General features: G+C 38.4%; 1 protein-coding gene across 1 annotated transcript in view; it reads right to left on the bottom strand.

The window, feature by feature from the left end:
* Positions 1 to 24: 24 nt before the first annotated feature.
* The window catches only part of LOC137284355 (polycystin-1-like), a 58,907-nt gene continuing 43,929 nt past the window's right edge, over positions 25 to 15,002 (bottom strand). The window contains exons 31-43 of the mRNA XM_067816133.1: positions 14,628 to 14,854; positions 13,993 to 14,106; positions 12,977 to 13,215; positions 11,976 to 12,106; positions 11,327 to 11,501; positions 10,705 to 10,830; positions 10,119 to 10,210; positions 9,107 to 9,192; positions 8,604 to 8,891; positions 7,314 to 7,448; positions 6,608 to 6,925; positions 6,022 to 6,219; positions 25 to 5,757 (exon numbers count right to left, since the gene is read on the bottom strand). Coding sequence (XP_067672234.1) covers positions 5,395 to 5,757; positions 6,022 to 6,219; positions 6,608 to 6,925; positions 7,314 to 7,448; positions 8,604 to 8,891; positions 9,107 to 9,192; positions 10,119 to 10,210; positions 10,705 to 10,830; positions 11,327 to 11,501; positions 11,976 to 12,106; positions 12,977 to 13,215; positions 13,993 to 14,106; positions 14,628 to 14,854 — 2,492 coding nt within the window. The 3' untranslated portion in view covers positions 25 to 5,394. The remainder of the gene's footprint in view (positions 5,758 to 6,021; positions 6,220 to 6,607; positions 6,926 to 7,313; positions 7,449 to 8,603; positions 8,892 to 9,106; positions 9,193 to 10,118; positions 10,211 to 10,704; positions 10,831 to 11,326; positions 11,502 to 11,975; positions 12,107 to 12,976; positions 13,216 to 13,992; positions 14,107 to 14,627; positions 14,855 to 15,002) is intronic.

Raw genomic sequence — 15,002 nt, 5'->3', positions numbered from 1 at the left:
TGACTCAGAACAAAAACAAATCTACTAGTTGATTTTTTTTTTAATTCATCATATCCATTTGTCAAAAAATTGACAGTCGTCACATATAAAATATAGTTAAAGGAATTGAGATTTGTATTGGAAAACAAACGTAAATAGCATTCAAAAATATATGTATGTACATTACCATCCTGCTGAAGGAACTCACTGTATGACGAGGACACTGGGATCTAAACCAAAACCAAGTATTGCTTGATAGAAAGGACCTCTACACAGACCTCCATGTTTTACTGAGGTTGAAGGGGGCTCAGAGGTGGGGAGGATAGAATGGACTTGAAATAATGGCCATTAAAATGTAAACCTTCCACTGCAAAAATATTGTATTCTGACAAAAAATACAAAGCTTGAATATGGAAGTTTTCCTGGGTGTTTTTATGTGTAAATGACAGCAGTGGAAGAAAAATCTGGGGACTATATCTTTTGTATTAATCATCTCTGGGGTACATTTTCCAAATGAAATAAAATATATAAAAGTCTGTCAAATTTAACTCTCTCCTACAGCCGATGTTAGCCATTCTGGTGTTTAACCTCCTGAGTGTTCCTCCCCAACTGTTCAGCAGTACGCCAAGAGGTGGTCATGTGAGACAAAGGTGTGTTTACTTCTGACATAAACAAACAGGATTTGATCATTTGAAGCATCCTATAAAGCTCAAAATGAGGTTGACCAATCACCGGCACCGTGTAAAGTAAAGGGACGGCATATTGTTATATCACAGATCATGTAGCACTAAACACTCAGTAGCTAAATGTGGACAACAGATCTACATGCCTAGACACGTATCGTCAGTATACATAAATCATTCATGTCACAGTACAATCTTCATTTGTCAGGCATTACTGCAGGATGGAAACAGAGACAAAAATGGATGGATTGTTCTGACACATCAGTTTGAAGAGCATGTGATTATAGTGACAAATTTGTTGATCTGGCTAGCTATTCTCGAAACGTTTGTAGCCCTACGAAGTTCTTAAGCCCATTCTTAACACATTGGCTACGACCAAAGTTAAGAATTCTTAGGGCTGCTAATGTTTCGAGAATAAAGGCCCTGGACACCCGAGTTTTGGGTGATTACACTTATGAAATCTTACACATGCACACAGAGTGAATGAGTTGAGGTTTACGCCCCTTTTTCTTTTTGCAATATTCCAGCAATATGATGTCTTGGGGCTTCACACATTGTGCCCATTTGAAACTGCATGACATGCAAATACTTTAAGCAATAGGCTACACCACCCTACTTATATTAAGTAATTATCCACAGTGACCTTACATCACAACTGAGACTGTTTCACAGGAATTTATATTTTTTCTCTTCTCTGTTCCCGTATTCTTTTCAGGATCTGTTACACATATCTTCAGACAGTGACATGGCACATACAGTCAGGTGATGGGTTGATAATCATACTGATCAATGAAACATTTTTTCAATGGATAGTATACTGCCAGCTATGAAACAGGATAGGTAAGCTTAATGCCTGAAAAACGAAGATTGTGCCTTCTTTCAATAAACATTAAGATCACATGGGTAATACAAACAAGATCACCAGTATCACATTCAATGGAACATTCTGTTCAGAGCATTGACGAGCATAAATTATAACATTATAAAACTCAGGTATATACTCCACTATCAAGTCAATCATTGTAAAAGTATTACGTGTCTACAGTCGAACCCCATTTACTCGGACCCCACATATCCGGAAACCCCGCCTTCCGGACGATTTTTATGTGAAACGAAACATATGTTCATTAATTGTACTCGGTTAACCGGACCCCATGCTTCTGGACCCGGAAGGCGAATTTTCAAACCATTCCCACAGATTTCCATTGACAAAATGATCCAGTTATCCGGACAGAGAGATGTGTGCAACGTGCATGTGTATGTGTCATGTCAATACCGTTTACCGCACCACTATGTGATTTCATTCTTAATCTATCGGAAGGCATTTGATATACGTATGTGAATGTTTTTTACTTTCACTTAATTTTCACATTTTGCTTGTTTGATCCAGTTAACTGGACGTCTTGCTATCCGGACGATTTTCGACTGGAACCAAATCGTCCGGATCAACGGGGTTCGACTGTATTTTTTAATGGTTTATTCCTGTAAATCCAATCCATGCTGCAACAAACAGATTCATGCTTTTAGAGTTTGGCCATCTATTTACCATTGTAAACAGAATATATATTGTGTATATGAGTACAATATCTTTGGCACAGAGTGTTTGTGGTGGTTTTATAACAACAACTTACTGTGTTTGTATTTTCATCCTATAATGGGTGGTTTGGAAAATGAAAATACATGTAATCTATATATATTATCAATCAATATTATGATTGTGGCTTTTGACATAGTCAAATCTGTAAGCCAGATAATGTGGAAAACCTGGTTTAAATTGTTTCAAAAACATTGTCCTTACTGTCAATTGGTGTAGACATGTGGAATTATGTCTGACACAGTTTTGATTTTATATAATCCATTCATGTTTTCTCTGTATGCTAGCCTGTACCACATTTCTTCAACGATAAAGCATTATTGTAACATAACATAGTATCTACACAAAAATAAATGAATAGATTAAGCAGGTAATATACTCAAGACTAGAAATAATGCTACCTCTACATCAAGCACACATTTAGATATCTCAGAGATAATATCTTTTCATTCATGTTAAATCATCATCATACTGTTTTTATATTTCTTGAAAGGCTATGTACAGAGAAAATTACACAAACAATAAGAATGGTATAAATCTATAAAAAACATACTGCTTGCCAAATGACTCCAGAAAACAATATATTTTGGATGATTCTGACAGATTACTACGCCAGTGCTACATAAGAAGAACAATAATTTGTTGTTTCACTTGATAAGTACAATGAGGTAGGAATGAAGTGTAATGTCACAGTGGGCTATGTACAGAAACAGCAGATCCACACAAAGACTGTACATAGATACATTTCAGAGTACCACCAGTTTCAGAAAACATGTATAGAGTACCTTTATCCTAAAATCCCAGCTGTATATGTCCTGCAAGTAGCTTCTCACAGAAGACATGTCCATATTTCATATTTAATCTTTGATCACATAGAAAGAGAATTATTTGGCTCTTGCTGTCAACAATCATTGTGGAGCTGTCTGACAGATGAGGAAGGGAAGTAACTCCTGCATCCACCAGTGAATATTTTTAGACATAGTTGAATGTGAAAGCATATTTGCTCAGATTTGGTTCCAGATGTTCATATTTGGACACAAGAAAATACGAAACCACTATTCCCTAGTTTGAAACTTTTGAGATGTGTGAATTTTGTTTCCAAAATATTACCGAGTATAATCATACATTTTCAATGACAGTTTATAACAGGTCAACCAGAAGCAAGAAGCTGAGATACATCCTCATATAGATAATGTGATAAACACAGGTAGACATTGTGCTTCAAATATTAGAACCTGAATACTGAAATAAGTGGAGGCATTTGTTCAAATTATCAAGTTAATTACTGGTCAAAGCAGGTATTACACTGGCATGTCATGAAAACTGACACAACCAATATTTAAAATCTGATTTTAATCTTTACCAATATTTACCCATTGCCAGTTTATAGAGACTCTTTAACATTTAAAAACAATGTTTTTAAGAAACAGAAGACATTTACATACCTGGATAAATGTTGGTCAGATCATTATGCATAAGTATAGTATTTCAAATCATTTCAGGTTGTAAACTCCAAAATGTCAGCACATTGACAAATTAAGAATTTCTTCACACAAAACTTTGATATCAACAAGCTCAGCTGTCATATTCATTAGATAAATAAACATTAATTACTGTTTCGTATTAATTTTCTTTGGTAATAAGATACACCATATACTACTGACTGTCACTCTCTCAATCGCTGCTGTAAATAATTTGGCCAGACCAATTCAGTTCTATATTTGGGTGGCCCACAGGCATCATCATAAGGAGGCAGAAAATAAAAAATACATTATCAGAACTGATCTGAAATGACAATTATCTCATCACAAAAATACATTAAAATGAAACAGTTCCAACAATCTTACATTTTCATCATAATATCTGCATTATACAGTGAATTTTCATAGTAAAAACATCAGTAAAATATATTGGTCTGGCCTTAACAAAAATGCATAACATTATTAAGATTATTTTATGTCATAAAATGTCTCGTTTGAAATAATCTAATAACCTGATGAAATATGAACACAACACTATCACATAACGTTACTGGTGAAACTACCAAATTGATAACACCATTCCACAATGTACAAAGAACATTTTATATCGGCTGAAATGGGACGGTATGAATTTGGCAACCATTGGTATAAAAATGTAAAGGCACATGTACAAGAAAAGAGAATTATTTGTTTCATAATTCAATACTCACATTCAAAACAAACTGTACAACTAGACACTGGAGACATTCATATGACCATTTACTGTTGTAGTTTTCACTGGTTTGGCACATGGTGTTGCTAATATCTACACATAACAAACATGCAGTCAATTGAAATCCAGGATTGATCATTCAGCAGCACTAGGAACCCTGGGATAGATTGTGTCTTTATCACAGTTTCTAACTGGCTGAACCTTCAACAACTGACCTCACGCATGGACGGATAACATTATGAAAGGTGGACATGAGCCCACCCCAGCTGTGTGGCTAGATACACCTCTTGCCAGGGAATCACAAGGCAACATGAAGGCAGCGGTGTGAAATCTGCATTAGTTCAGTCTTCAAGAACAGATGTCATGACACCATTATCAGCAGTTCATAGATGAGCATCACAGAAGACATATGGACCTGTAGACATTTGTGGAAACATCTCAGAAGACTTGTGAATCTGCAGACATTCCTAGGAACATCAATTACCACTTGTGGAACCAAAGACAATGCTTGGAAAATCTTTGAAGTCTTGTTGATCTGTAGACATTCCTAGGAACATCACTTAAGACTTGTGGATCCATAAACATTACTTGGAACATCACAGAAACGTGATAATCTGTAGAGATTCCTGGGAACATCACTTCAGACTTGCGTCCTTACCCGTTATACAGAATTCCACTGAACAACACTAAAGTCTTGAGGACCTTGTGTTGAGCAGAACATCACAGAAACTGTTAGACCTGGCCTGTAGACTGTTGAAGGTGGTGGAAGCTTTTGGCATTTGGTTTTGTTAACAGTTAAGTCATGGCACATTGTTTAGTCATCACTTTATGAACACTATACACAAATAGTTAAAGACCTTTGGTGTGATTGAGGTACTATGTAGAGTCCAATCCTTATATGCGTATGCACAGCAAATAATTCTTATCTTAGGTTATCACCTTTTTTCACCACGCAGGTTTGGAAAACCTCACATTTTTGGTTGTGTCACGTTTTTTCTCCTGCATATTTTTCATGGCCACAGCTTCTGAACGTTCCCCTTCATAGCTGTGAGGACGCAGTTCCTGTGGCTTTGTAACTGGTTTCCTTGCAGATATTGTTGGAGGTGTAACAGAATCTCGACCTACGAGATGTTTGTCTTTTCCTGCAAACTGACTCCTGCCCTTGAAGTTGTGCTGAAATTTCTCAAAGGTGCTCTTTGGTTTGACTGGTGGCTTTCGTTGAGGGCTATTTTGCTTAGTTTCCCAACCTTTGAATTCTTTTTCAATCTTCCTCATTTGATGATCTTCTTCTACCTCAAGCTTTTCAATCTACAATGTGACCAACACATAGAGTTATTTAACCAATGTGTAATCATACATTGGGCCTACAATCACTGTATGTGGTAAAGACTCAATATGATTTCAATACTGGTTGCTGTAGTGTCGCAACAGAAAGATTGAACAGATACATTATTTTCTAGAATACTACGGACAGTTACTGCTGTGAATGAGTGTTTAGTTTTTACAACAGAAAGGATAAACTTGGTTGTGAATAATGTCTGCTTTATCATGCTTGACCCTGACAAAACTGACCCTGTCGAAGCGGTTGAGCAGATGCTCCCAGCGAGGTACAGCATTGTCAAGCTGGTGCTCTAGGTACAGGGCTTGTTCCTCAGAGAGTACTGGATCACTGCCACTGCTGAGAGATGATGAGATGCTGGAACGCCGGGACGTGCTACTTGCTCGACTTGGCAGTGAAGGATGACCCTTGAACCGGACAGATCGGAATGCCTGCAAGAACATTATTAAACATGTGATAGGAATGTTACAATTTTGTGCACCTTTCATATTAAAAACATGCACTCACTGTTTACTGGTAAGACTATGAAAAGTATTGGAAGAGACAAAAACAGGTCCCATACCCATCGACTCAGTTGTGCAGGGAGACAACCTGGGACTTTGTGAGGAAGAAATGTGATTATTAGACTGGAATTTTACTTCATCCAGCAATTTCCTTGGCCCTGTTCCTCAAAGTGACCATAGCACTACTACATTCGTACGTCTAAGTTAAAGTATGGGAGATGCGATTACCTTAGCGATATGATTGCTTTCAGGAATGGGGCCCTGGTTTTTGGGGCAGTACTGAGTTAACAAAATGCCATATGTAAGCTAGACATACAGGTTTCTGTTTGGTGATGCCTGCCCACAGCTTGAACCTCTTCATCATGAACTCAATCATCTCATGGTCCTGTGTGTCCAGGGAAGACTTGAAGAACAGGGTCTGGTGAGTGATCTTGTATGTGTCCAGCATCACGGCAATCACCAGTCCAATGAACAGCCCGTAGGCGAAGGCGTAGAAGGAGTAGAAGTAGAAATGGGTCATGACGGGCCAGTGGCGGAGGAAGTATAGGAAATTAAATGACCCACGTATGACTCCCATCAGAGAAAGTAGGGCTGACTGAAAGCTTGCAAAGCCCCTGGTGGTCATTCCAAAATACTGAAAAGGATATTATTTGTATATGATATCAAAATAAGACATAAATGTAGTTTTAATGTGAAATATATGTGTAATCATGACTGGAAAAGGAGAAACAGTGGTTGATACCATCTTCAGTGATCGATCTAGGGTAGAGGACACTATCAGTCATGTGTTTCCAGGTAAGGGCTACATTGATACTAAATTGTTACCAAATATATCCTTAGTGACTGCAGCCCCTGCACATCTTATAGCAAAGGCAGACCTAGCCATTTGATGTACACAGGCCTCGTTTCAGAAAGCTATTGTAATACTACGACTGTCGTACCTCCTATACTGTAACAAGAGTGGTAACAACACAACTGCTTGTGCAATGGGACCCAGGTATAATCCAAGCTATGCTACATACCAGGTATCCTAGTTGAGCGTAGGAAATCAGAAGCAGCAGGAATATTAATGTACAGCCAGCCAGCTTCCCCAACGCATTTGAGATTGTCTTCCCATATGCATGGAACATAGGGAAGAAGCGTAACTGTCGCACGACCTGTAAAATATACACACCTTGAGATTTTCATTCTTCCTTCAAATCAGCGAATGACTGTGGCCACTAACTTTAGTCACGTTCATGTTAATAATGTTTATGATTGAAGATTAATAGATTTTGGTATGTTGATAGTTATAAACTTAGTAACTCCACACACCTTTCTATGCTGTTTAAAGTATGATTTAGTCCTGATCTAGTGACAACTTTGTTGACCACTGAGCAGACAAAGTATTGCACACATGCATTAATTAGTACATCTGATCACTTAGAAAACTAGCAGCGAATTACTGCAAGTTATTTATCATAACAAATGGTGGTGATAGGGAAAAAGTACATGACTACACCCTCTTCTAAATCCATAGAGCAAGTCAGGGCACAATATTTATCTTGCCGTTATCCTATGATAACGGTATCCTATGGTATCCTACCATACACTAGCTACAACCATGACAAGGAGTTGCACTGCATCATCATGGAAATATACAAGCACATATTCTGGAAATGTGAGTCAACATACCAACATTCCTTTGAAGTGGTATTTTCAGAAAGTATTAATGAGATCATGAGATGACACCAGCATATCTACAAGACTTCACAGTACAATGATATCATGGCACAGTTTATCATGATCAACATGCCACTTTCACTATCACTGACTGATACACTTGCACATGTATACCCTTCTTAATATTGTCATATTCAGGTTGACTATCCACAGAACTTGGTTTTCCTTGGTTGTTTATTGCCAACTATATGGCGGTGGTCTGTAAAAATTTGAGTCTGGACAAAACAATCCAATGCCCAATAGCATGAGCAAAATTCTATACAATTGGATACGAGGTTGTGTGTCAACCAAGTCAGCGATCCTGACCACCTGGTCCCATTTGTTTCCTTTTGTGACAAGCATGGGTGTGCTGAAGGCCAATTCTTAACTGGATCTTCATGGGTAAACTTAAGAGGAATAATCTGGTTATACATTCCTATATCAGCAAATTCAACAACAGTGTTCAGGAAAGTGTTGTATTAGTCTATAACATTAAACAGTTTAAGGTGTAACTCTTGTGTGCTAAATGATTAGTGAATTACTAAAGCTGTATATTAGTGGCTATGTTTGAGGCTGAGCCCCAGTGTGATTAACAGGTGACTAAATGTTACCTTCAGGAATATTAGGAACAACAGCCATGCATGCAGCATACGCATAACTTCATGCAAGTGTGCGGGCATCTCAAAGTTTGTGAAATCATTCTTGTGAGCAGTGTAGTAACCAAATGTGTCTGTTGCCATGACAACACAAGCGATGTAGAGGCCAATACACACAACTGTCAACATCGCGATGACTAGATCTAACCAGTTCCAGAACTGCTTCACAAACTGGGCTCGTTCTTCTCGTATTGTGAGCCCAAGATGGACAAACAGGTAGACGGCACACAGCAGGAACAGAACCTGGAGAGCAAGCAGCAGACTCAGTTTATGTCAGGGATCAGTCATTGGTTTCTAGGGATAAAGTGTAAAGGTCATGTCAGACAAACTGTACAGCAATTTGATACAATCTTTGCTTTCGTCGCAAGGTTACCATAGAACTGACAAAAGCACTTTCCATTTATATTCCAACAATTTGATAATTTTGAGATGGTTGATGGTAAGTGGGAATGTCTTACCTCACAGACCATGAGGGGATCAACTCTGCCTGGGATGAAGCGCAGAAGTTTGATGGTTGATACATACTGACTAGAGAGGGCTCCTCCTGCAGCAGGCATTCAAAAAAACCCAAAACAGTCAGGTGCATGAAGATACACAAGGCCATGACACACACATATAGTTGGTGCTTCTCCTGACATTGCCATTTCTTACCATGGGTATATTTTATTCATGATCCAGTGAGTGAGTGAGTGAGTTTGGTTTAACGCCACTTTTAGCAATATTCCAGCGATATCACGGCGGGGGACACCAGAAAATGGGCCTCACACGTTGTACCCATGTGGGGAATCGAACCCCGGTCTTCGGTGTGACGAGCGAACGCTTTAACCACTAGGCTACCCCACCGCCCCTATTCATGATCCAAAAGGCAAAACTTAATGTAAATTAAAGTCAAGTTGGAAATTCTGTAACGAAAAATATATAAAGTTTGATGACCAGATGCCTGAAACAAACGATGAGTGGCACATGGTCTTGATTCTTAGACGATTTTTCTTTTACATTCCAGCACTCTGGTAGGGAGATCACTGAGCAAAAAATAATTAAGAGATGTTTAAGTAAAATACAGATTTTGTTCAATAACAACAAACAGGAATTAATTCTCAAGAAGGCTGACAACACCTGAGTTCCTTTCGAGGAGGCCTCAGAATTACACCCAAGGCTGGAAAACACAGACTGAACACATCTCCAAAATACACCATCATTATGAACACCAGACTAAACTGATCGCAGTAGATCATGGATTCAGATCAACACTTGCTGACACTGACAGACATGTTTGGAAATACTTATTAAAGGTTGTATGGCCAGAAAATCTGTGTTTGTAAATCCTAGTGGAAAACCCATGTGATGCAAATACAAAATGATAAAGAAAATCTCAGTTGGGGATGACTTTTAAATGAGCACACAACTCTACCTTAGGAGACGTCTTAGAAAAAACATATCTGTTCAATCCAATGATTCTAAAAGCTGTACCTGTCAAGGGGAACTCCAGGAGGATGGTGACTGTTGTTGTAAGGTCAACTGCAGCACTGTATAGAGAGAACTCAATGAACACAGCCCTTGTCCTGTAAGAGACAGCTGATATGCAATTCACTGCATTACAACAATTAAATCTTCTTTGTAATCACACAATGCTAGTATTGTTACAAAGAAACAGGTTATTTTGAAATAGACATTAATTGACTACAGCTTGTGTATCATGAGAGAGAATATACTGTTAACACATTCGTGTTTGCTCAGATTCTGACGTACACACAAATTTCAAGAACACTTTCTTCCTTTAAACAAATTCAGTTTGACACCTATCTTGTGAATGCTCTTATTTCCATACCCACACAAAATGCAGGGTGAAAAAGATAAAAACATTTCAAATTTCATAGTTCATATGAAACTGAACACAGCCACCAGAATATGAACCAGTCATAATCCTCTGTTGTCTGACTCAATACCAAAAGTTTCCTCCAGTCAAAATCTACTTCACATCACTTTTGGGGCAATAAACTTCTTTCAGGGTGAGTTCAGGATATGACTTGAGTTTAGATTCTCCAGTAACTCTTACCGCAGATTGATCCAGTCCTTATCAAATACATCGCTGAGAATGCTGAGTGTCTCGTTGTAGGTGTTTCCAAGAGTCATCACGTAGCCCCCACCGGAGTAGTGAAGGTCTTGCCCATATTTTTCACGCCTAGCAGGGAAACAACATTGAGTGTTTGTAATAAAGACATTTTTAGAGATTTTGACTTCCTGTTGTTTACTATGATAATCCAAATCTAATCCTCTTTTCTTATCCAAAGTTCTTTTCTTTGTAACACTGAATGACGAAGACCACAAAACCTTATACTCCCTACAAAATACAGTGTAAGTGTACACCTCTTCCTCTACATAATGAAATACACTGTAAGATTGTCCTCCTAAACACTAAATTTTCATCAATACTTGATTTACATATATTTCCTGATACAGTCTCTACACCTTAAAAATTAAATGCCTCATATCTTTTGTTAAATTGGATCTGAAATCTTATCATTAATTTACTGTAATCTTAAGAAGTAGTATAAGTAATAGCGGTTCTAAATCAATTCTACTTATACTACTGTTAGACTATACAGCAATGTTGTACTTGTAGTGAGAAACAACACAATGGAGCATGAGTGAATGACCGGTCAAAGAGAGTGACGTACATGTGAAGCTGCGGCGCTGTAAAGTATCTCCAGGTAACGTTGCTGCCTGAGCTGTCGCTCCAGGCTTCGCCATATGTGGCAGTGTCCTCGATGAAGTGAAGGTTTCCCTCACATGGTAATACTGTCAGTGCTGGCAAGTGGAACTTGGCAAGGGGAGAGCTAATAGGGCAATCATCTGAAAGTAGTAAGTAATCTCCCTTTACAGATGTGCAGTAACAAGAAAGACAGTTTGAGAACATCTACCCAACATAAACCTGATTTACCAAGGAGGCAAGAAGTATATGATCCTATGATGATAGCCAGTATTTGTATTAAAAACATGAGAATCTGTGTTCTTGCTGTCAACCACCAGATTACCCAGTCCATAGTTTTACTATCAATGACCAAATATGATTCACACGATAAGTTTAAATACTGACAAACTTGGCAATGGTACAAGAATCTGTATCCAAGCGTGATGCTCAAGAGGTTGTTTTCCATAAATTGTGTCAACATTGTACTTCTCAACTTCTAAAGTTAAACTTTAATTACAGAATTACTTTTTTCAAGGTAGTTTCAACAAAGGATTCAATACTTCATTTAATAAAAAATTTGACTAGATCTTTCGCTTGTAACTGATAATGGCCTTTAATCATGTTATGCAACATACCAAGTGTGCTCCTAATCTGACGGAGCCGCGCTGGCCCCAGCAGGATGCCAAACTGCTCCTGGGGATTCATTTCTCGATGGTGCAGAGTATTGGCCAGCACCGTCTCAGTCCATATCCTGAAATCTGGGATGCTGAAACAAAACCAGCCTTCAGCACTTTGGCGAAGTTAGTCACGTGGAAGAAGTGAAAGACCTAGGATATTGATGACAGTATCCAATTCATTTGTCTGCCATAATTGTGATCTGACAAATGATGAAAAGTTGAACATAATTTGGGTGAAATCCAGTAAGAAATATGGCAGCTGACCATGCTGATGTATGTCTAATATTTCAATATCTGTCCACAGATGTTCATAATCTTTATGAATTCTAGATATTGTGTCTGTCTGTCTGTCTGTGTGTCTGTCTGTCATTTCAATATTAAGAGAGAGAAGAGTCCAAGAAGAACATGTCAGATATGTCATCAATAGAAGTCTTCACTAAAATATAAAGCTTCCCAGATAAGGCATGCCCTGAAGCTGAAATACCATTGAGAATGCAAATACATTCAGTGCAAAATTGTGCTTCCACAAGCAAAAAAAAGGGCTAAATGTTTGAGGGTTTTTGTTGTAAACATCTCACCAGGTTGTTAATAATAACATGACAAGCTTTTAGGATTTGCACCTTTATGTGATAAAGTTTCAATTGTGATCTTCAGCTACCCTTGAGACAAGTTTTACATTCTATACTCCAGAAAAAATAAATTTTATTTATTTATTTTTAGAAGAAAATAATTTAATGAATTATGTTTTCCATCATTAAAGGTTTCAAGTGACCAGTGTTGTTTTATTGATGAAGATGGACTGGCTACTGATAATGACTTCCTTCCAAACTAACAGAAACAGTCTGTAGAGGATATGAAGTGTATCATCATAATTTATCAACTTTCACTGAATAATATATTCAAGAGAACACAGGTCTTCTACACCAGTATTCAGTATACAGACATGTCAGTATTCTAACCTCCTGACATGACTGAGGTTGAGTCCTGCAGTTCCATTCTGCTGTAGGAGATGCTGTACATGTTGTGACAACATGCAGTTGGTGGTGCCGTTGTAGACGAAGCAGATAGCCAGCAGGAGGGACAGCAGGAACATGTGGGAGACGAACTGCCGCAATATCACGTGCATGCGCTGGATCTTCACGCCTTCTTCCTTGGCGTGCATCAAGGCGAACCCACCCAGGGGACGGAACTTGACATCCTGGGTTAATGAACATGGACCAAGGTGAAGACAACACAGAAAGTTGGTAATGTCATGAGACTACAGAATTCAGATCCATCAACCCAACTAACATCACTGCAACCCCTGTGTCAAATGTTCAACATAACTTAACTCACAACCTCTAATACCAATTAACACAATGAATTCATAAAACAGTACATGTGTCGTTAAACACCATTACATAATTCAGTAATGTAGTCAGATGGACCTCCCTCAAACCCTAACTGTTGTGATGTATGCCTCTCTAAACCCACTGCATTCATAAAACACAAATTATGTTGTTAAACAACCATGTCACGTGGTCAGATGGGCCTACCTCAAACCCTAACTGTTGCAATGTATGCCCTCTTAAACCACTACATTCAGAAAACACAAATTATGTTGTCAAACAACCAACATGTCATGTAGTCAGATGGACCTACCTCTGACTTGCTGAGTGAAGGATGAGGACTATTCTATGGATATGCCTTTGTCAAGCAAGTATCACATGCTTGACATTAAAGCATATGTCAAAACGTCACTAATACAAAATAAAGAAGTTGTATATGTATAAAATACTAGTAGTCCTCATCCTTCATCTACCCAACTTCTTGAATGCCACTCAGAGAAGTCATATTGCTGAGTGTATTGCTAAACAACAAACAAACTCTCATTAAGTGCAGTGATAATCACATGTTCAGAACTGATGTTTTTTCTTATCATAGTGACATACAGCAAGCAAACATTGGCTGGAATTAAGCATGTGATGTTCGCTACCTTGAATGTTTCAAAGACATTGTCAACAACAGGAGGTATGGTGATGGACTCTTTCTCGATCTCCTCCTGGACGTCCCGGCTGCGTGCTGCCAGATACAGCGCAACCAGTAACACCTACAACAGACCAACACATGTCTGCAACCATCACCGTGAAGGCTTCCTGTGGGTGAATGTGATTGTACATTGGCTTCAAAGAAGGTAACTTCAAGGGATTTCAATATTCCACTATCTTTGCATAGAGTGAGGAGATAAGCAAATAAGTCAGGATAAGGAAAAATTAGATATCTGGAGCAGTTCACTTAGTGCATACTGAACAAGGCCTTCGCTGGCAAAGAACTCACAACATGGTTGTCTGGGCAGGGAGATAAAATATGTAATGTCTAGAATGAATAAAACAATAACAAGTAGAAAACTATCTGTGCCTCCTTTCACAAAGTTATAAGGTGATCGTAAGTCACTCAGGTAACCTCAGTGCAATGTTAAAGAATGGAGAGCTCATGTTAAGCTCAGTAAAGGCTTCGTGAAAGGAGTCCCTGGTTCACAAGTGAGCTTTGCATGTAACAACTGAATCAAAATGACAAGTAGGTTTAAGCACGTATTAACTGTACTGTTTATATGATGAATACTTTACAGACCTTGGTAGGCTCTATGATGAGGGCTGAGCAACAGAATGCAATAAAGAGTGATAACAGCCACTTGAGTGACACTTCCGACCCAAACTGGTAGCCATACAGCAGGACGATGATGATAGAGACGCCACTGATAAGTAGACTCAGGACGTATGCCATGTACACGCACCATGACGGCAACATACACGTAGCCTCAGACTCCACGGTGTGGTTGGTGGAGGAGTAGTAGTTCCCTTCATAGAAACATTGTCATAGATAAGGATACAAGTCGTAGATGGAGACACAAGCCTAATAAGAATTGAAAATACTTAGGCTGAACTTTGTTTAGTAGGTTTTGAATGTAGGCAGTTAAATTACCATAGACTAGACAAGTAACAGTTA

This window comes from Haliotis asinina, chromosome 5 (genome assembly GCF_037392515.1).
Source record: "Haliotis asinina isolate JCU_RB_2024 chromosome 5, JCU_Hal_asi_v2, whole genome shotgun sequence".
Taxonomy (NCBI): Eukaryota; Metazoa; Mollusca; class Gastropoda; order Lepetellida; family Haliotidae; genus Haliotis; species Haliotis asinina.
The sequence above is the reverse complement of the archived record's forward strand: the minus strand, read 5'-3'. Positions and strand labels throughout refer to the sequence as shown.